This window comes from Amphiprion ocellaris, chromosome 7, assembly GCF_022539595.1.
Source record: "Amphiprion ocellaris isolate individual 3 ecotype Okinawa chromosome 7, ASM2253959v1, whole genome shotgun sequence".
NCBI lineage: Eukaryota > Metazoa > Chordata > Actinopteri > Pomacentridae > Amphiprion > Amphiprion ocellaris.
In genome coordinates, this window is record NC_072772.1 from 10,023,506 (window position 1) to 10,044,628 (window position 21,123).

The 21,123-nt window shown below is 41.9% G+C and overlaps 1 protein-coding gene across 1 annotated transcript; it reads left to right on the top strand.

The window, feature by feature from the left end:
* Positions 1 to 8,607: 8,607 nt before the first annotated feature.
* Positions 8,608 to 18,535, top strand: fzd4 (frizzled class receptor 4). The gene is made up of 6 exons (XM_023276410.3): positions 8,608 to 9,266; positions 12,539 to 12,676; positions 12,828 to 13,214; positions 13,850 to 13,995; positions 14,621 to 14,868; positions 15,084 to 18,535. Exons 1-6 carry the CDS (start codon positions 9,009 to 9,011, stop codon positions 15,500 to 15,502), a joined length of 1,596 nt encoding a protein of 531 aa, XP_023132178.1. The 5' UTR covers positions 8,608 to 9,008; the 3' UTR covers positions 15,503 to 18,535.
* Positions 18,536 to 21,123: the final 2,588 nt, after the last annotated feature.

The window sequence follows — 21,123 nt, forward strand, 5'->3', positions numbered from 1 at the left end:
TCTCTGTCAAGTGGTAATCCCACTAGTCAATTATGCACGCTATTATGAAAAGGTTCGGTTTCTCCGTTTTGTGCGATGTACATCAAAAACATGGATCGCACAAACGAACTGTAACAACCACTCACACTTGCCAAAAAAATGTCGTGTCACGAAAGCAATGGCTGTACTTCCAGGCAGCATTCAAAACGTAGCAAATCTATGTTTTATCTCTGATACTATAAGAGCTGCAGGTACAGATGTATTTGTTGAGGTATTCCAGTATAGTTAAATGATTCACAGCCACAAATCCACATTGTTTAGCGCATTAAGAAAGGGGATGTATTCATGTATGAAATACTGCAGGATCAGATAGTGAATGCATGAACACCCACCCACACGCAACTGCAGCAAGCAGGGAGATAAATCAGCCTGTGAGCAGGGCTACAGAGATCCATATTATGTGGTTACTTAGTTACAGCACATTAATAAAACTCATCCCAGTCGCCAGTCAGAGGAGAGAAGAAACAGCTGTGTCAGGTCAGCAGGAGGAGAACTACTCCCTAATTCTCTGTGAGTATGAATACACACATATTGTATGTGTTCTCGATCAGAATTAAGCTTTTGCACAATTTATTTCCCTTCCGATTAATTGTGAATGATGACCACAAAAAGCACAGTCAAAGCACAAAGAAAAGCATTCAGCAGCTCCAACAGCTACTTAATTGGTCGTTCCAGCCTACTTAGTTGACCTTTGATGACATGCTCAGCTAAGATATATTTTTTTCATTCATTAAACGTGACATTTCAACAACCACAGGAAGCTGCCTTCAGCTGGTGGCGCAGATGTTCGAAGAATGGGATGGGATGATTTTATTTTTGCTATTTTTCTCTTTGTGAGCCAAATTCTCGCCCACGCAGTCACATACAACGACGGGGACATTTTTTTTTCCTTTTAACGAAGCAAACACATCCGTCTGCATCCCAACTGGACCGCTACCACCTGCTCATCAGACTTCTGGGAAACACTCATCAGCTGCCCTAGGCTGTGAGAGGGGAGCCTGCTGTTACAGACGAGCGGGGTTACAGGGGTTAACTCTCCAACAAGAGGCCAATTTACAGCCACGGACAGGAACTATCTATCAGCACTCTGTTGCCTGTCACCCAACAGGCCAGACAGAGCTGCCTTGGGCCAAAGTCACCACTCAAAAAAGTGCCTTATTGAAATAAAAATGAATAGAAGGAGACACTTGGTGCATGGTGGCATCCTGCCAATGATGGTCAATTCATTATACGAAAGTTATTCAAAGCCTTCAAGTTATTGAAGGGATTATTTTTTGGAATATTAATTCTGTAGAAGAGCTATTTTGAGAAGATGTTTTTCATTTGCCTGACGTGAAAAAAGCAAAATCTAACTTTAAAGATTTTATCAGACAAGTCCTTGAGAAAGTCAGCCCTAAAATCTTTCATGAATATGCTTTTATACGGCATTAAGTGGTGTACAACCACAAGCAAAGACGCAAATAAAAACAAAACACGTGGTCCGGATGACTTTATTTCTCACTCTATTCAGTATTTAGTGCACATGATGATCTGCTGTCTTCTGTCTGTGGTTGGGAGAGAGAGTGAGCGAGAGATAAAGCATAGCACGACAAGAGTCAAGAGAACAAATACACAAAGAGAACTGATGTGAAGTATGAAATCTAATGGTATTAAATGGTAATGCAATAAAAAATGTTATAACTACAGTTTTTAATACATATAAAGAAGACAGATAGTTGCACTGGTTGTTCATTAGCTGAATTATAATGAACATAGCCACCATGGTTTGTTCTGAAGTCACATCTGAAAAGCAGCTTTGTGTCACTGCACACATTCAGGGATGATGTTATGTTTTTACACTTCTTTGGTTGTTTGAAAGTTGAGATTCATAACTTAATTTATATAAGGAATCCAGGTAATTGTCATGGATGTTGATGATAGTCAAAAAAAAAACATCAAACAATATAGATTATATCATTTACAGCAACTTTAATTTTAGCCTTTTGCTATTAGCTTGCCACCACTTTAACGCTGACTTGTTAATCATCTTGAGAATTATCTGTATCTGGAAATCAGACCCACAGAGTACTGTAGAATACTGACAATGAAATTTCACATTAAACCTTGTGGTGTTTGGTTGAGCTGGTGATCATCCATTTTGATGTCTATGTTGTGCTTTGTCATGAACATGTCTGTCTGTAACTCAGTGTTATATTGTCTAGTACAGGTCCTTTAGCATTGTTTGTCAGTGACTCAGTGTTGTCTTGTTATGTTATTCGAGGACAGATCTCTCTTGAGAATGAGACCCAGTGTCTCAATGAGATTACCTGTATAAAAAAAGGCTAAATAAAAATAAAAATAAATCAGAAGTGTGTAAAAAAAAAAAAAAAAAAAAAAAAAAAAAACAGAAATAAGAGAATGAGTTTATATGCTGAAATAAGGAAAAGGAATGAAAGATGAAGAGAAGACCAGAGGGCCTAGATAGAAGGCAAGTTAAAGAAATGCTAAACGACACTGGCATATTTGTGGTGAACTGGATTTGCTGTGAAAAAAAGAAAGAAAAACCTTCAGTGCAGTTAATGATCCTGTGAGATTTTTTTCCTGCAGCAAAACCAAGCTAACATTTGTTGCAGGTGTCAGTGCTGGAGAATGGTCTGGCTGCACCTCGTTCTGCTATAAGGGATGTAGTCTGACTCACTGGATGTAGACTGCAGATATAGGACAACCACTGACCACACATGTCATGCGGCTTTGTTCTCTCCTTCCGCTATCCGTGTGTCAGTTTTCATATCCCCTTCACTACAAGAAACACCAACAACCTCTGGGTAGCAACATACCACAAAGAAAATTTCAAGTTTTTCCCAGGATTAAGCTTGTGCTCTAAGGTAATTTACCCCATCAATATTTGAGTTAACATCATCGGTGCAGCTCTAACCTAGACAACTGTGCTTGATTTAAAGAACAAGAAGAGTACTCAGAGAGCACAGTACTCCGCCAAGGCTGTTCATTCCCCCGTATGGCATTGTCAGAAATGCACAGTGTTTATTAGTTATTGATGATTAGAAATCATGGCAACATAGAATGTGGCCATATAATATAGCTGTACCTACAAACAAAATGACCTTGCACTGGGCACAGGCAAGTGTCATGCATGTGTACGTTATGTATGGATATCGAATCGCATGACCTAAATATGTAGCGGGTGGCAGGAATTGATGGACTCGGAAACACCCCCACAATTTAATCAATTGTTCCTTGTGTCATTTCCGATAAGTCCGCAGCGGTGGATTTGTAGTAGGATCGCAATCATGTGGTCATCAGATGTAGTGTTTAATTTGTCATAGTTACAGTGACACTGTACTGCTATCTCACAATGATACAGAAATCTTTAACAAATCCGCGGATCCAGACTATAAGCCGCATCACTGCCAAAATCTAATGAGGTGGTTCTTGTGTCATTTCTGACCTTCCCTGAAAATTTCATCCAAATCTGTTTGTCCATTTTTGAATAATGTTGTGCACATACAGACAGACAGATTAACAGACAAACATACGCCGATCGTCACATAAATATAAATATACATAAATATAAACTGACTAAAACAGTTTTCCCCTGAAGCAGAATAATAATGAAGTGCAGCCAGACCATTCTACACAGGTTCTGTGTCAACACTAGAATGGTCTCACTATCTGAGTGTGTAAAAGTCGTGGAAATGCCCTAGCTTGTTTGTATTCCTTTAAACCAAACAACAGTGCTAAGCTACGGAGGCAGCAATGGTGCCAGAAGAAATGTTTGGTGAAAAAATTGCATGCCGGTAAGTGAGCAACATCAATATAAGGTCTAATTCTCCGTAGCCGGTCTGTCTTACTGTAATGATCTAAATCTTCAACAAAACCTGTGATTTTCAGCATGCAGGTTTCTGCTTAAAGGCTGTTGTTGTCCCAGATTTTGAAAATAGTAACACAACAACAGAAAAGTAATGGAAGGAGAGGAAAAAGTTAAAGGAAACGCTTGGCAGAAATCACAGACTCATAACTGAAGCTGATAACTTAGACTATGCAAGCCCTGACTCCTGGGTCATTTTGACATTTGTCTCACAATTTTATGTTAAAAAAATCTTAACAGTTGTACAAATTACAGTGTAATGGATTACTGATCACTTCTTCCCTCACACATCTATACTTTCACTGCTGAAAATCCGATTTTCTAAATATTTTACTGAACCTTAGAATTAAGTTGGTCATGTGAAAGAACAACTGCAGTAGTCTTCACATGAAAAATTAGGGCTTAATTTTCTTTCTGAAAACTTAGAAAGTATAATGCTAAATTTGATTTTAGTTGCCGCTACAGTTAAAGAAACAGCAGGAGCAGCTGATTGACAGCCTACAGGGGAGGTTGGGAGTGTCAGTGAGGGAGATTCAAGGAGGTAAGAGATGGAGTCAGAGACCAGAATGTGATGGGGGAGAGTTAAAGAAAGCATGTGTGTGTTTGCATCTGGTAGTCTACAACAGAGTAATATGAGCCCAAAGTCCCACAGGGAACAGATCACCTGTAGAAACCCCCCACCACCACCACTCTCTTCTATCTACCCCCCTACCATATAATGACATAAGCTCTCAGCCCCAACACCTACACTTCCTACACCTACATTCTCATGCACGCAAGTTTAAAATACCAAATTCATGGAAGTAAAGCCACACAACTTGAGCAACACACCGATGCATGCAGAACATTTGCAATTATGCACACTCACACCATTCCAAGGAGTTGGCAGCACTATTAATACCACACTTCAAGGACTAAGGGATTGGGCATCGAGCCATAAGATGCTATCTGGTGACAGATACACACTTGTGTCTCTCTTTCTGTCCTCAGGGTACTGCCTTTCACTGTGCCTGCCAAGCTGAAAGGTTAGCGTGGTTACAGTCCCACAGCAAGACCAAGTTGGCCTTAGCAGGGCTGTGGCCAATCTAACATGTTGACCATTCATTTAAAGAAGGGCCAGAGTACTCCACATGTAAGAGAAGCATATACTTCAAATAAAGAGCTGCACTGTGACAATGTGACAGGAAACTTCCTATTTCCACTGTGGTTTTATGTAGTGGCATTTCAAAAGAGCCTCATATGACATACTGGCACGGCTTGAGACAAATTGTAAACAAGAGGTTTTTTAATGTAACGAAATAACTTATCTTGTACGTTTTCCTACAAATTGAATGCGTAAAAATAAACACAGCACAGCCGACACCAGAGGAAGTCGGTAACAAAATCTAAATGAATTCTGAACAGCTGGTATTAAATCATTACGGACAGATGCAGGTGCCCTGCCCACTCCTGCACTGTAGCTGATTTTAGTAGCTGTGTGCTGAAATGAAGCTACATTATTAATAATCATAAATCAACACCTCCACATTGGTGCATCCATTTTAAAGCAGCAGCCACACCAGCAGGGCTTGAGGAGACTTGACTCTGTCAGGACATACTTTTCTTTTAACCTCTTCCCACTCACTCCTTTCTAACTGAGGACTGAAGCTGAACTAAACTACTAAGTGGGTGTTATACTTATTATATTTGCCCAGCCAGTCTACCTCATGTGGTATCTGTAATTCCGCACTTGTATTTTTTGTTATTGTGGAAGTAACAAAGGTGGCAGTGGTGCAGACTAAGGATTAGGGAAGTTAAGACTCAAGGGAGGTTTGAACCCAGGCCAGCCAGGGCACATGTCCTTCCAAAGGCTGGGCTCTTAAGCATTAAACCATCAAAATGTTACCAAGGGTGGGTAATTTGGGGAGGAAAACCAAACCATTGAATCGTTTCTGCTGGCATCAACATGTAAAAAAGAATCACATGAATGCTGTGTTGAAGAACACTGTGTGGCATGGATAATTAGAAAGCCCGGGCTATTTTTGCTTGGCCTACAGCGGTGGAAATCAGCACTACTGGACTGCAAACAATCTCACACAGACCTCATACTGCATGTTTCAGACAGAGATATTAAAAATGTTCCTTTATGGTCCAAAATCTCTAAAAATATATGAAACTCCGCTGTACTAACATACTATCATTGCAGTCGGGTCCAATTCTAAACATCAATGAACTGCATGGCTGAAATTCCCCAAAGTCGCACTTCCACATAACCTTTAATACATTTTGAATGGATATTTAGTGTGCCCAGAGCCCACCTCTGCAGACTTCAAATGCTGTTTTCCATACAGTCACCATCAATTAACCAGTCAGCGCAAATGTTTATGTTATGCTTGGGCTAACCCAAATATTGGCAGCCTTATTTCCTTCTCCAGCTGATTGCTGGTTTGGTCAGAAAGTGGTTTGCTCACAGAAGTAGGATAGCAAGAAAATATCTTACATGTGGATTTATGAAAACAAAGTTCTACAGTGATTTATTATGAACAGCCAGCTTAATTCTTATTTATACATCTGTTCTTTAATGTGTGTTACTTGTACAAACAGATCCTCTTTGCTCAGTAGCCAAATGTCAGTTCAGGAACTTTAATGCAAATGTCGGTTCTCTTATTGTTAACTCAGTGGGTTTATGGCTTGAAAAGTAACTGTGTTCATTATCTGCTCAGTGTGATGCTCATTAGTCTGTCAGTTCCAACACGTTGCATGCTCAAGCCTGCTATTCACACTCTCCTGTGAAAGTAAGCAAAGGAGATGGAGTGTGTTGGTGGCTCAGGCTGATAGTGGGCCGCTGCAGCTTCTTAACTCGCATTCAGTTTTCTCTCAGATTTCACAGGTATTTTCTTTTATCTTTGCCTTTATCTCAAACACTCACAAGTCCTTAAATCAAGATTTGCTCCTGAAGTTTGCTCCCAAGTCTTCTCCATTTCCCATTTCAATCCATTCACTTCTTTCACATGCATCTGTGCAGACACACACACACACCACTCCCCTGATAGCCATCAGCTCCGAGGCACACTCTATTGTTTCAGCTCAGTGCTAATTACTTCAGGTCCTGACCTCAGGTTCAGCCGAGGAGCAGCAAAGGGGGGGATGGTGTGAATGCGAATATGTGCACAAGTGTGTGTGTGTGCGTGTGCTTCAAGAAGTGTGTGTGTCGGGGGTTGGCGTGGCTCGACGGCGAGGTCATTGATGCTGCCAATCAATTGTCACAGTGGATTCAGCTCCACATCATAGTGTAATCCAGGAGGGAGAACACAGCAGCACAATGAGACCAGCCAACTAAATGCTGCTGATAGGACTGTGCTTTATACATTCATGCAATTTCTTGTTTTAATGGATGGAGCAATGTTTGATGTAAAAACTTTGATAGTTGAAGCATAAATTATTTCTCGCTCAGTTTCTCATCTATTTCTACCATTCTGGGCAATTTCTAAGCCACTTTTAGGCTTTAAATTCAGCACAATTATCATATAGTTGCATTAGAAACTGTCACTTTGAATGTTCTCCATCTCTTTCTGTATTGGTCACTCATATTTCTTTGTTTTGTGCCAGCAGATAACAGATGGGATTTGTGATTTAAAATGGTGCAATACTTCAGAAACAGGATGACCTTCTCTTTTGTGTGTCATTGTGCTTCCTTCTTGATGAAAGGATACATATCAGGAATTAAACATGATATCACTGTTTAAAGAAAAACCTTCTCATTACCCATTACCCTTGGTCAAATGAGATTGCATCTCTTAAAACTCAATCTAAACTCTGGCTGAGGCTTCATCCTGATAAGGATTCTGGTATTTGCTGTGCCTTAAAAGATCTGTGAAGCTCTTAAGTTGAGTTTGATTACCTCTGACAGATGCTTTAAGAGTTTCGGAATTGTACAAATTGCTTGGAAGAAAACAAAAATCAAGGGTTGCTTAAGCTTCCCCCCTCCCAAAGTATTTGCACCAAGTCCAAGCACTTTCTCACCCAAGTCCATTTCCAACACAGAAAAGCCAAAACAACACTTTTCACTGCTAGTTTCATGCTGTAAAGGAGAAACCTTCTCCCCGGGTGCCACGAGCAAACAAAACCTGTCCAGTATGTGCATTCATTGCAATGCAAAACAGATTTCCAGTGCTTCAGCATCACTTAAGGCCCTACTTTCAATTACAATGTCATGAGCACTTAGAGCTGACGGGCCTTTTTGAGAAGGGGAGTGGAACCTGTGGTGAAGTTCCAGACGGCCTTAAAAGACCATTAGGGACTTTAAATTTAAAATGAAAACACGCACACAAAAATCCACTTTTCAGATGTGTTTTTTTATACTAAAAATACAGCCAATAAAAATAAATGTCAGCCACATCAGCTGGTTTAAAGACAGGTTCTGGATATTGTCAGAATTAGCTGGGGAATTCTCACTGATTTTCTTTGTAGGAGAGGAGAGGAGAGGAGAGGAAAAGGATGAAAAAAGGGAAATGGACAGAAGAAGGCAAAATACTGAAGGAAAGGAGAGAACAGGGAGAGAGCAGGGGAGAGAGGGGGGGAGAGAGGGGCGGAGAGGTGGCTCGCTTTTCTATTTTTCTCCCGGATCCCGCCCTCCTGGCCAGGGGTTGGTCAAGGAAACCCAACTCCCGCGCATGGATTGGTCGGCTCCTCTCTGGACAGGGAAAATAGTCTCTCTTCACAGACACAATAAAGTTTAGTGCTGGACGCTTGCAGGCAGTAGGCGCAAAACCAGAGCCGCTCTATACCGTCGCTGCGCTGCGCTTTTCCCCACACACGGAGTTATATTAACGAGAATCAAACCAAGAGGGGACTCCAGGATTTATCAAAATGATTTTTTTTAACTGAAAACGCGCGCTTTCGATTACGCACAGATCTCGCAATGCTCCACCGCTGCTGATTTCTGGATATTTGAATCTCCTGAATGGCTCAGAGTTGGATACTGTAGCCTCCGAGAACGCACGGACTACACGCGCTCCTGGACTACAAACGCGTCCTGCTGGGGTCTCCAAGGCGACCTAAGCTGTTGTTTTAGGAGGTAACCACTGTGCCAACAAGTTGACAAGAGGGCAGCGCCAAGGTGACCATGCCCGGGATGATGGTGTCAACCCTGCTCCTCCTGTCCGGATTGGTGGGTCCGCTGTGCGTGGCGGTGGTGACGGCGTTCGGCGACGAGGTGGAGGAGATGACCTGCGACCCGATCCGGATCAGCATGTGCCAGGGTCTGGGTTACAACGTCACCAAGATGCCCAACCTGGTCGGCAACGTGCTGCAGTCGGACGCGGAGCTGCAGCTGACCACGTTCACGCCGCTCATCCAGTACGGCTGCTCCAGCCAGCTCAAGGTACCGACGCAGCCGGTGGCACCGCAGTAGAGTGTCCAGCATGTTTATTAAAAGCGCACACTGAAGGGTGAAGGCGTACATTTAGGATCAGTGGTCCTGCTCCCAGAAAAAGCACGGGCTTAGTGTGGAAAGTCTGCTATATCTGTGGGAGTGTGTGCGCAAAGAGAGACAGAGGAGCAGAGTGTGGTCCCAGAGCACATGACAGGGAGCTACCAGCAATAACTGCAGCTCAGACTGATGGTGCCAGAGATAATGAGCAGCATAATATAGGTCTATTCCCATGAAGTTAAGATAAACGGAATGGTCCCTTCTCTTCCTTCCTTCCTTCCTTCCTGTTGTGCCAGGCTGTCATGCTGATTTCACTGAAAATGCCCCCTCTGTCTGTTGACATTCTGAGTTCATGCCCCACACAGCAACAGCTGAATCCTCACTGCTATATACTGTACTGTCTCCCTTCTCACAATGGTGCCCTCAGTGTCCTAAGACAAATGCAGCTTGTTTATCTCATGCACCATGTAAGAAAAGAAAAAAAAAGTCGATTGGTCTCATTAACTATGTTTGAGATTTGGCTTTAAACTATAACTGTAATGACACCACAGAGAGGAGAGAGAATTTTTGCAGTGAAAGGTGTTTACTTTTTCCAAAAACACCCTTTTTTTTTTTTTAAACACACACACACACATAAGTATGTCTGGACCTCTGCAGACATGACAACCTCCCCAACAAAGTTAGGTTTGGATGCTAACTGCCCTGTCTGTGTGCTGTTAAATTATAGTGTAACAGTGAGTTATTGGTGTGTGCAGCTGTTTGGGAAACGAGCTAAAAAATATTTTGGCATGTTAAATTAATACAGTGCTTAAGAGACATGACAACCAGACAGATCGAAGAGCAACTGCAGCATAAAACTGAACCGTCTTCCTCCAGTTGTAAATTGTCCTGTAAGTTTAGCTGACACCCCCCTCTTTCCCCTCACACACACACGCACACACGCACACACGCGCACACACGCACACACGCACACACACGCACACACACGCACACACGCGCACACACGCACACACGCACGCACACACGCACACACGCACACACGCACACACGCACACACACGCACACACACGCACACACACGCACACACACGCACACACACACACACACACACACACACACACACACACACACGCACACACGCTAAAGAGGGAGAAAGGGGAAAGAGAAACCGTATCGCCTAACATTTGCTCTAATGGGAGGCTTCCTGACTAGTAACTGGAGCAGCTTTTAGCAGAGAAGTGACAGCACTCAGGTTACCAACGGTCAGGGGAAAACACCCAGAATGTGTTACATTACTGTCACGGGTTCAGTATGCATTACTCACTGTGGGAAATATTAGAAATTGTATTGCAGGTAATTTAATATCTATTGCTTACACATTTTTTTGTTACTTTATGAGCAGACACATTAAACGCTCCCACAGACTCGGGATAACCTTATTAATTTCATTTTATTAATCCACAAATTACTCAGAATGATCTGCCTGCAGTAAAGTTCAGAAACAAACATTCTCTGTTTGTGGTGAGAAACTCAGTACAGTCTGTAGATCAGCCAGTCAGCTCCATGTGCAGAGATAAGGCCACACTACAACCCAGATACTGATCAGAGAACAAATCGAGTTTAAAGTTTCTTCTGTTTGATTCAGATAACTGACTTCTGTTGCTTAGCTCCTTTCAGCTCCTCATTGAGGACTTACTGTATCATGATATATACTCATAATCAACAGATAAGCTCACTGTAGGTGTTAAAAAAAGACCCAGAAGCTCAGTGATTCAGTTCATTTACTGTGGCTGTAACTTTTAAATCCCAAACATGATGTGGTGCACAGATGCACAGCTTTTCTGTTTACTTTTCAAATAAATTCCCACAGACAGTAACAGTTGTTAAACATTTCCCTGTGTGTTTCTTTCACAACCTTGACACCCGTCTTGGATTCAGGTTTCATTTGGGCTCTGTTCAAGGGCTGGTTCCAAGCTGGGGTTTGTCTATCACTGGAGTAAGGCTGCAAGTCCACAATATTATAGTTCTTATTACGGCTCGATACATATTTTTCTATTTTTGAAATGAAAAACAGAAGCAAACCCCTCACTCTGACATATTTTTCCGCTATCACTCAGGCCAAGCGCCTGGCGTGTATGATTAGTTTCATTTATCTCAAGGTGAAGTAAAAATGTTCTTTCTGCTTCTATGTATTCTCATATCATGAGCCTGGCACAATTTTACACTCGTGCTTCAAACTGATTTCACTGTAAATGCATGAAATCATTTAAAATTGCTACTTTCTGTAACCCCAGACTACTTCTTCTCTCACATCACCACCACCTCAACAGTCAAATATGACTTCAGACTGTTGACTATCTTTGTAACCCCGACTTGGATATCTATTTCAAAACCATTGCCATGGGACAGAGAAAACTGAGCCTCGGATTAGGGGGATTATGCAGCATTACATGGCACATGCCCTCAGCGTTGTTAAGTTCACAGATTGTTTTTAAAGATGCAGAGTTGTATGTGTAACCTTGGAGCAGGTTAGCGTTGGCTGTCGAGACCGAAGTTGTGGAGCTTCTGATTAGTATTGAAAATAGAGACTTACCAATAGAAGATGTGATGCAATGTATTGAAAGTTAAGGCCACAAAGAAGCAGGATACAAAGAGGTATATGCAACTAGATGGAGGATCCACACGTGGGAGTACACGATGTAGCCATCTAGCAGCTGTAATCCTGTTGTAATATACAGAAAGATTGGCCCACGGGGTACTCAGAGGGCTGTTTCCAGCTCTTTAACAAGCACTTCACCACTGACAATTTACCTTCTGCTTCACAGTTTGATTTAACTCAAGTGGATCAAAGTCTACAAAGCAGTGCAACGAAATAAAACATAACATTGTACAAGTGTTACTGCACTTTCAGTGTCTAAATCGGTTTTACTACACTGTTATGTTTCACTCTTCTTACATCACTCGGCGGTATGTTTGTTTCCCTCACTTTTCTCGAGGAAAAAAAAATCAACTGCTACACACGGCACGCTGCTCCTATAACAATTCAACACATTTGCAGCACCACCAGTCAAAGGCTATTATATGATTTTTGTGGCATTGCTTTTTCTCCGTCTTTCCTATATGTTTTCAGTCCTCATCACAGAATACATAGTTTGCAGAATTTTGTCATGCAGGCTGAGAGCAAAATATTAAACTTGTCATCGTTTATTTCCATTTTTCTCCAGTTCTTCTTATGCTCAGTTTATGTGCCAATGTGCACGGACAAGGTTCCCATCCCCATCGGTCCATGTGGCAGCATGTGTCTGTCTGTCAAGAGAAAATGCCTCCCTGTGCTCAATGAGTTTGGCTTCATCTGGCCTGAGGTGAGTCACATCATCGCCAGAACACCCTGCATTACTGATTTCAGGATGTGGTTGTGTGATGTGGAAAATGGATGGAACACAAGAAAAAGTTAACAAAAACAGCCACAATGAGCATCTAAAATGCCACTTTCTCACCATGCCTCCTGTCTAGGTGCTTAACTGCAGCCTTTTTCCTCCTCAAAACGACCACAACCACATGTGTATGGAGGGTCCGGGGGATGAGGACACGCCCTACCCACAGGTCCGCCATCCTCCCCACCAGGAGGAGTGTCAGGCCCTGGGATCTGCACCGGACCAGTACACCTGGTTTAAACAGACCGAGAGCTGCACTCTGCAGTGTGGTTATGACAGCGGGCTCTACCGGCGAGGAGCCAAAGTCTTCACAGATGCATGGATGGCGGTTTGGGCTGTGCTGTGCTTCCTGTCAACCACTCTGACAGTCCTGACCTTTCTCTTGGATTCACAGCGTTTCTCCTACCCTGAGAGGCCCATCATCTTTCTCTCCATGTGCTGCAATCTGTACAGCGTTGCCTACCTGGTAAGAAGAGGATTCAGTAGGATGTTGTTGCTTTTAAGTTGTTTGGGTAGAATGAATAAAGGGACTTTATCAAAAGCAATGAAAAAAAGTATTCATCAAACTTATTGAAGTTCAGCTGAGAAGTCCCTGAATTTTTGTCATGTGACTGTTGGTTGCAGTTGATTTTTCATGGGTTCAAGTTTGCACTGAAGAGCTGCAGAATTTTTATTTTTATTTTATTTATTTATTTTTTTTTTACTGAATCTGATTAGAACAAATGATTTATCTTTGGAGATTCAAAAAAAAGTTATTATCAAATATCATAACTTTAGGCTTAGACTTAGAGATTGATAATCTTGATAATCCTACAATTCTTTGTGTTTTCACTATTTCTGACTCTGATAAATGGTATAATTTTAGCATTATTTAAAAAGACAACAGGCCTTTCAATCCTGCTGGTGGGTTTTGGGGTTCAGAGTGTAATTAATGATGCTACACTTTAATAATAATGGAGGATTTTCAGAAAGGATTTAATAATGTGCAGCTTCTCCTCTGGTTGTAATAGGGAGGAAAGATGATGCTTCCCTTTGTCTGGTTCTGCTGTTAATTCAGCCACACCTCCTTTTCCCTTTTTGTTCTTTTGTCTCATTTTCTAGGTACGACTCACTCTTGGGAGGGAACGAGTTTCCTGTGACCTGGATGCAGCAGCGGTGCCAATTCTGGTACAAGAAGGATTAAAGAGCACCGGCTGTGCTATAGTCTTCCTTCTCCTCTATTTCTTTGGCATGGCCTCCTCACTCTGGTTAGTACAAACAAACACAGATGCACACACACCTTTTAATCGCATCAATCCTTCACCTCTTTGTCCCAGTTTCACTATTGTCAGCCGCTGTTGTGAATGGCCTTTGGTGGAACAATTGGAACGCGAGACTTAGCATCCTGTTTTCTTTAACATTTAACCATCCTCTCTCATAACCTCTGTACTAGTTGGATTCATTTCCCTACATATGAAAGGTAAAAGTTCATTTTATTCAAGTTGCAGTGGAAACACACTGTTGTCTCTGCTCTTTTTCTTCCTTTTTACTTGACCCTTGTTTTCCTGTTTGTCTTCATTCTTCCCCATTTGGAAAAGCAACAAGCCAAAGACTCACAACTCTGTTCTGTAGCTCATAACTATCTGGTGTCATGATAACCTAATTATAACAGACGACTGCACGTGGCCAGCAGATTGGCAATTAACAAGCAGCATAAAAAGCAAGGTTTGGGGATGCTCCAGCAGTGATCTGTAGCCCAGTGTTTGACTCAGTGTTTAGTTTCTTGGAAACAGGATTTCTATTCACTATAAAAATGAGGAAGTTAATCTGATAATTGTGCCACATGAGGAGGGTTTGCTATTTATCTCACTCCTTTTGCTTCATATCTTCCAGGTGGGTGATCCTGACTCTCACCTGGTTCCTGGCTGCTGGACTGAAGTGGGGCCATGAGGCTATTGAAATGCACAGCTCCTACTTCCACATAGCAGCCTGGGCCATCCCAGCTGTTAAAACCATCGTCATCCTCATCATGAGGCTGGTGGATGCAGACGACCTGACTGGGCTGTGTTATGTTGGCAACCAGCAGCAGGAGGCCCTCACAGGCTTTGTGGTGGCACCTCTGGCCACATACCTTCTCATAGGTAACAACACAACAATATAATTCATTTGTCCTCTTTTAATGACACTTTAGCACTTTCTGCATAAAAGTGTGCTTATACCAATGTTTTCTAAACAGATCCCTCATAGTTTCTTTTTACATGCTCAATCTGTCATTTCTTTGATCACTTTCTATGTCTGTCATTATGTTTTCTCCATCCATGGTCCCACTGACAGCTGTTTCCTTCCTGCCCCTCAGGCACTCTGTTCATCTGTGCAGGCCTTGTGGCTCTTTTCAAGATCCGCTCCAATCTGCAGAAGGACGGTGCCAAAACAGACAAGCTGGAGCGTTTAATGGTGAAGATCGGAGTGTTTTCCGTTCTTTACACTGTCCCAGCATCCATTGTCATTGGCTGTTACTTCTACCAGCTCTCTCACTGGGGGGAGTTCAGGGCCAGCACCCGGGACTCATACGTGGCATCAGAGATGCTTCGAATCTTCATGTCACTGCTTGTTGGCATCACATCAGGCATGTGGATCTGGTCAGCAAAAACCCTCCACACCTGGCAGCGCTGCACTGCCCGCCTGCTCAGAGACAGCAAGGCCAGCCGGGGTGGCAAGAGAGCACCGGGCGAAGGCTGGATCAAACCAGGGAAAGGCAATGAGACAGTGGTTTGAGGAGAAAGAAAGAGAGAATAGACAGGAATGAAGTTCTGCGAGCTTCTCTCTCGTTCACACTCGCTCTGCCAAACGAAGGATGAAGGTCAGAGATTCGAGAGATGAGAGGGAGATTAAAAAAAAAAATGTGACACAGGACTTTCTCAAAGAAGCCACTGGATGTAATAGCTCCCTAACAGTCCCTGACTCTGTGCCTCTAACAGGGGTTCAGAAGGAGAAAAGAAGAGGACTAAGTCATTCAGTAGTAGCAGCAGTAGCCTCTCTACCTCTGTTAGACTTCCTTTGCCCAGAGAGGTGGAGAAAGCAAAAAAAAAAAAGAATGAAGAAAAAGAGAGACGGAAAAGGCAGAACAGACGCATCAATATGCAGACCGGACACACCAATAAGCTGCATGGCACCATGTCTACCTCTCTGTCTCTCTTTTCTCCAGAGCCCTCAGCAGAAGAGACTGAACCTGCTGGATACAGTAAACCCTAAAGCCTTGGGGTCCTTCAAGGGTCTTTTGAAGTTTTAAATGTAAACACTGGAGCAGATGTTATACAGGAGTAGGCTGAAGTTTCCCAAAAGTATTGGACACCTTGAAAACCCCTTCCACAGTGAGATTAGACAATACATAATCTGACTAATGGTACGTGTCCTCAGGGGCCTTTTTGGACGTGAAGGGTTGCGAGGGACGCACCTGACTTCCATAAAGTAGTCTAGACTTCAACTTTATGGAAATAAGAACCGGCAAACCTGACACTGTCTCTTGAAATGCAACATGACGCTACCAGAATGCATTGCACAGCTGCTTACATAGGAAATGACAGATCCTGTGGACACGTACCATAACTGTCAGGAAAATCGGAAATATTGCCTTATGTCTGCAATTTCTTTACATTTGAACAACATTTTGATGCATTTTTAGGAATAGTACCTTTTGTACAATACAAAAGAGGATGTCATATTTTTTCGGGAAACCAGCTCTAAGCTGTAATAATGCACTATAGTTATATAATATGTGAAGGGTTGAGACAGCAGTGGTGGGACTGATAGCAAATCAGTATACAGCACATTAATACGCACAGCCATTAACAGGGAAAGCTTGGTCAGTTGTCAGTATGAATACTACAGGAAAATCATTTTGTAGTCTTCAAACATGTAAAAATCTGTTGCACTCGTAATGTGATGACAACACAGTGAGAGATTATGTGTGAGGTAGTCAAACTATGCTATGAATCCCGGGAGTACCAGCTGTGCCTTTTATTGCTGCACATTTGGAATCACTGAGGCATCTGGGAAATGTAGGTCTTCAGCAGTCAATGGAATCCAGGAAACTGAATTATTCCCTCTGCTCTTTTCCAAACATTGGAACCGCGGCAGGTTAAAGAATTAGACGCTATTAGACAATCAGTTTCCAAAATACACATTTTGCAAAAGCAAAGGGCTGCCACAGCTTGTGCACATACACATTACTCTGTAAAGGTTTTGGGGCCTGAGTATAACAAGGTTTCAAAATGATGCCACCAATAGTTGTTTTTTCTTTATTTAACTTGTTATGAAGTGCAGTAAACAGCAAAAAATAAAAGCAATATTTGGTGTGGCCACCGTTTGCCGCAAAAATGACACGAGTTCTCCTAAGTATATTTGTACAAAGTTTTTTGAGGCACTCCTCAGGTTGTTGCAGCCTTCTTGGAGAACTTGCCACATGTCTTCTGTGGATTTATTCCATCTCCACTGCTTCTGTCTCTTTGTATTACCCTAAGCTGTGTCCATGATGCTGAGATCAGAGCTCTGACAATACTTTTTGTCACTGAAAATACTTCTTTATGACTCTAGTTGTATGTTTCGAGCTGCTGTCATGCTGCATTTATCCCCTGCCATCCTTGGTGTTTTTAACCTCATCTAATACATCACGGCTCATTTCCCAGACAATCAAGCCCTCCCTGGAACAGAGTTATGGACATTACTCTTAAAATTTCATGAATGATGGGACGAGATCTCCATTTATTGTCTCTAGCGTTGCATTTTAACAGAAGGCCTTTCCCACCACTTCAATCTTGCAGTTCTTCTCAATAACTGTAAGCTTTAAATACAAGAAGTTCCCAGTCCTGTCTTATCCTGCCTTACTGCTGCATTCACCAAATTCTGCTCCTGTGTACCGAATATTTGCCTGACAATCTATCCAGCAAAGCTCTTGCGTTTCAGTGAGTCTTTGTATGTATAATACATGTGATGTGTGTCACAATGCGCCTTCTGTATTTCAATAGAATAAGGAATAATGTCATTTTGAAAAACTGAAATGTAGAGCTTGAATAATTCGGAGCGTTGTCCTCCTGTGTGTCATCTGTAACCAGGTAGTGCCTCATACAGCCCGTCACATCTATTTTTTAGCTCAATGTTTAGAGTGGGACAGAAAATCACTGTGAGGTTGTCTTTTCCCAAAAATATGTTAAATATAACTGTTTCTGCATTCAGAGGTGCTCTTGGTGGTTCTGGTGAAACCTAGAACCCTGAAAAAAAACTGTTTCTCAAACCAGCATACGTTGGCACACGTATTAAATTTCCAAAGTCAAACAAACATTACATTCACTGTAAGTGAATTAAATTAACCTCTGACCACCTCCCCTCTGAGCTGATGTAGTTTTTCCCTCCAACTGTCTTAATGTTTTGGCTGTCTCCACTCATATGACCACACTGAGTTTCAGGTGTCATTTCCAAACAATCACAGAATGTGCCTTGAAACACAGCAAGTGTGCTCCACGCCTAAAGACTGAGGACCACTGGTGATGCAGATTTTGTAAACGCTTTTTGAGGAACCCAGATTTGAATCACTGCCGGGATCAGTTCACCAACACTGATCGTAGCCTTTAAGGTCTAGACTCCTCCCTCCATTAGTAAACTGATTGTTTTGACAATGTCATCAATGTATTATAAAGAGATTGCTAATTTATCCATGTAAAGAAAAAACGTGACAAAAAATTTTAAAACTTGTTATTTAAAAAAAACACTTTTGTATCAGAAGAAGATGAATAAAAACTTTTTGGTTTCCAATATGTTGTTGTGATTATACAAGTGTGTGCATGAGTGTGTGTCTGTGCTGCCACTAAGAATTCTTTCATATTTGACCGAGTTTCTGAATCTGTTGGGCGTTTCTTTAACCTTTTGGTCTATGCAACATCAGAAAATCATGAAAAACATCCATTCAAGTTTCCTAAAACTCAATCTAAGGTCTTTGAATGTCTTATTTTTCCCAAACCAACATTTTAGAACCCAGAGATGCTCAATTCACTACAAAATAAGACAAAGATGTGAAAAATCCTTGCAGTTTATAAGCTTAGTGCAGAATGCTTGTTAGTTTTTCTTGAAAAATGATGAAAAATCCTGACTCAGTATGCCTATGAAAAGCCTCTCTGAAGTAGCTCAGATGAGCCCCAGTGGCTGAATGAATGAATGTTCTGCATTCAAGTAGTAAATCATCTTTGCACATCCTCAGAGGTGTCTTCATTTACTGGCTTGAACAATGCTGCCACCTCTTGTTTGATGAGACAAATTGAGTTTTGGCGCTTCATCAGGCTCTAATGCTTTTAAACAGCAGTTTGCAGCCTCATAACCGTGTTAACTGTACAAATCTACACAACAGTGACTCTGTTTTGATGTCTTTCACATTTCTTTCTCACACTTACTCAGGGTTACGATAAGAAACGCTGCATAACCACGAAATTTGTTTTGAATCCGCAGTGGAAACATGCTGATTATGCTGTGTAAACACTGACTGTACCATCACTCACATCTCATCAGCTAAAGACTTACAACCTCCCCAAGACACACACATACACATTCGTAAGACACAAAAACGTTTGCAGAAGTACAACACAAACTCTCACTACTAAATGAGGTGTAATTTGGTTGCAAGATTGAACTTAATGCAAGTTAGGCTGTAAATTACCAATGCAGGGGTAAAAATGCATCTGGAGAAACTGATTAATTCTGGGCCTGTTGGTACGTGCATGTGCATGTGTGTGCATGTGTGTGTTTGTGAGTGTGTGTGTGTGTGTGTGTGTGTGTGTGTGTGTGTGCAAGTGAGAGAGTCCAAATATCTAAGTCTGCAGCTCAGATTGCCTTCCTGTAATTTACTGTGAGTGAATTGAGTGTTTGTTTAAGAACACACTCAAAAGCCTGAGGTAAAGGGAAAGTGACAGCATCTACTCCTCTATTGTTTCCAGATGTGGCTCCACTAACACACACACACACACACACACACACACACACAAGCAAGCATGTTCACAAACCAACATGGATGCAGACAGAAAGAGGAGGAGTTACACTTATACAGTTACACTATAGCTTAAATGTACTCAAATTTATACCCTAAAAGGCGTTTTGTAGATTTTTGCCTGCGTGTGCATTGGAACACACAACTCACTGCAGTTTTTTGCGTTAAAGTATGCAACAGCCTTGCAGTTTTCATTTTCACTAAATGCCACAGGTCATTTAATCTGCAGGCTTTTCCATCTGGGCACAGATTTCCACAGTTGTGCGGTTATTTAGAGATACAGTGACATTACAAACACATCTTTAACAGCTAACAGCTCAGCTGAAATGCTGATCTTCCAACCTTAAAATAACAGAAAATTACACTTCTAACTTTAATTCTTGCACACAAATGACAGCTTTACAGCATGACCTCTGGATATCCGCTCTTGTGGTGACATTTGGACACAACCAGTTCGTACTGTATAAACAGACACACACACACACACACACACGCTTTGTTCCAGTAGGTTAGCAAACAGCATGGCAGCATATTTTAAAAGCTGAAACATGAAAATGGCCCATTTAAATTCCTTAGACTAATATTCTTGGGAATGTATTTTCAAAGCTGGGTTCCCTTGTGCGTAACTGTGTGTATAGTGCATGTGTGTGTTTGCGTGCAATGTTGTGTGAGCGTGTGTATAAACTAGGTGCGAAGAGATTGTAATAAGGAGTGAAATGGAGAGAACGACAAGCAGGCCCAAATACAGAGAAAATCAAGTCAAACAAAAGAAGTGAAAAGGAAAATGAAGACAAAAACAGAAGAGTGAAATGAAAAGGACTGAGTGAGAGGAAGAAAGAAAAGGAAATCTGTCATCGTCCAGCAGCAGAAAGCTGCAGCTGTTCGCTCTCAGCAATGTTGAAATCATTTTCCCATTCTGTTCAGCCCGTATGTTGTATGAATAGTTTTGAGTAATGGCCACCACTGGGGATTCTGGGTGACGTAGTTGTCTTGGCCCTGAAGCCAAATCGGTGCAAGAAGGATTTGTAAATCCTGGTCCTCGGGCCAAACATGCTAACGAGTTGAGACTGAAGCTCCAAAAGCCTGGCCAAGAGAGAGATTGGGGAAATTATTCGCCATCAAGCTGAGACAGAGAGCTCTTTATACATGGCAGGAAGTGTGAAAGATTTAATATACTTTATGGCAAACAAAGATGTTCTCGATTTTTAAGGTCAGGTCAGATATTTGAAAATGCATACTATTATAATGTCAAAGAATAATCCTCATCTGTCACTGTCTATAACTAAGAGTACACCAAGTATTGTTTCGATATTGGATAAACGGATTTGACATGTAGCGACCTCACTGACTGTACACAGGAAGTCCA

Bases quoted from the DNA above. Each gene is read 5' to 3' on its own strand.
- fzd4 (XM_023276410.3), top strand. From the start codon at position 9,009: ATGCCCGGGATGATGGTGTCAACCCTGCTCCTCCTGTCCGGATTGGTG. The intron at 13,215-13,849 runs GTAAGAAGAGGA...CTCATTTTCTAG, and splicing joins TGTACAGCGTTGCCTACCTG to GTACGACTCACTCTTGGGAG. The intron at 14,869-15,083 runs GTAACAACACAA...CCTGCCCCTCAG, and splicing joins GGCCACATACCTTCTCATAG to GCACTCTGTTCATCTGTGCA.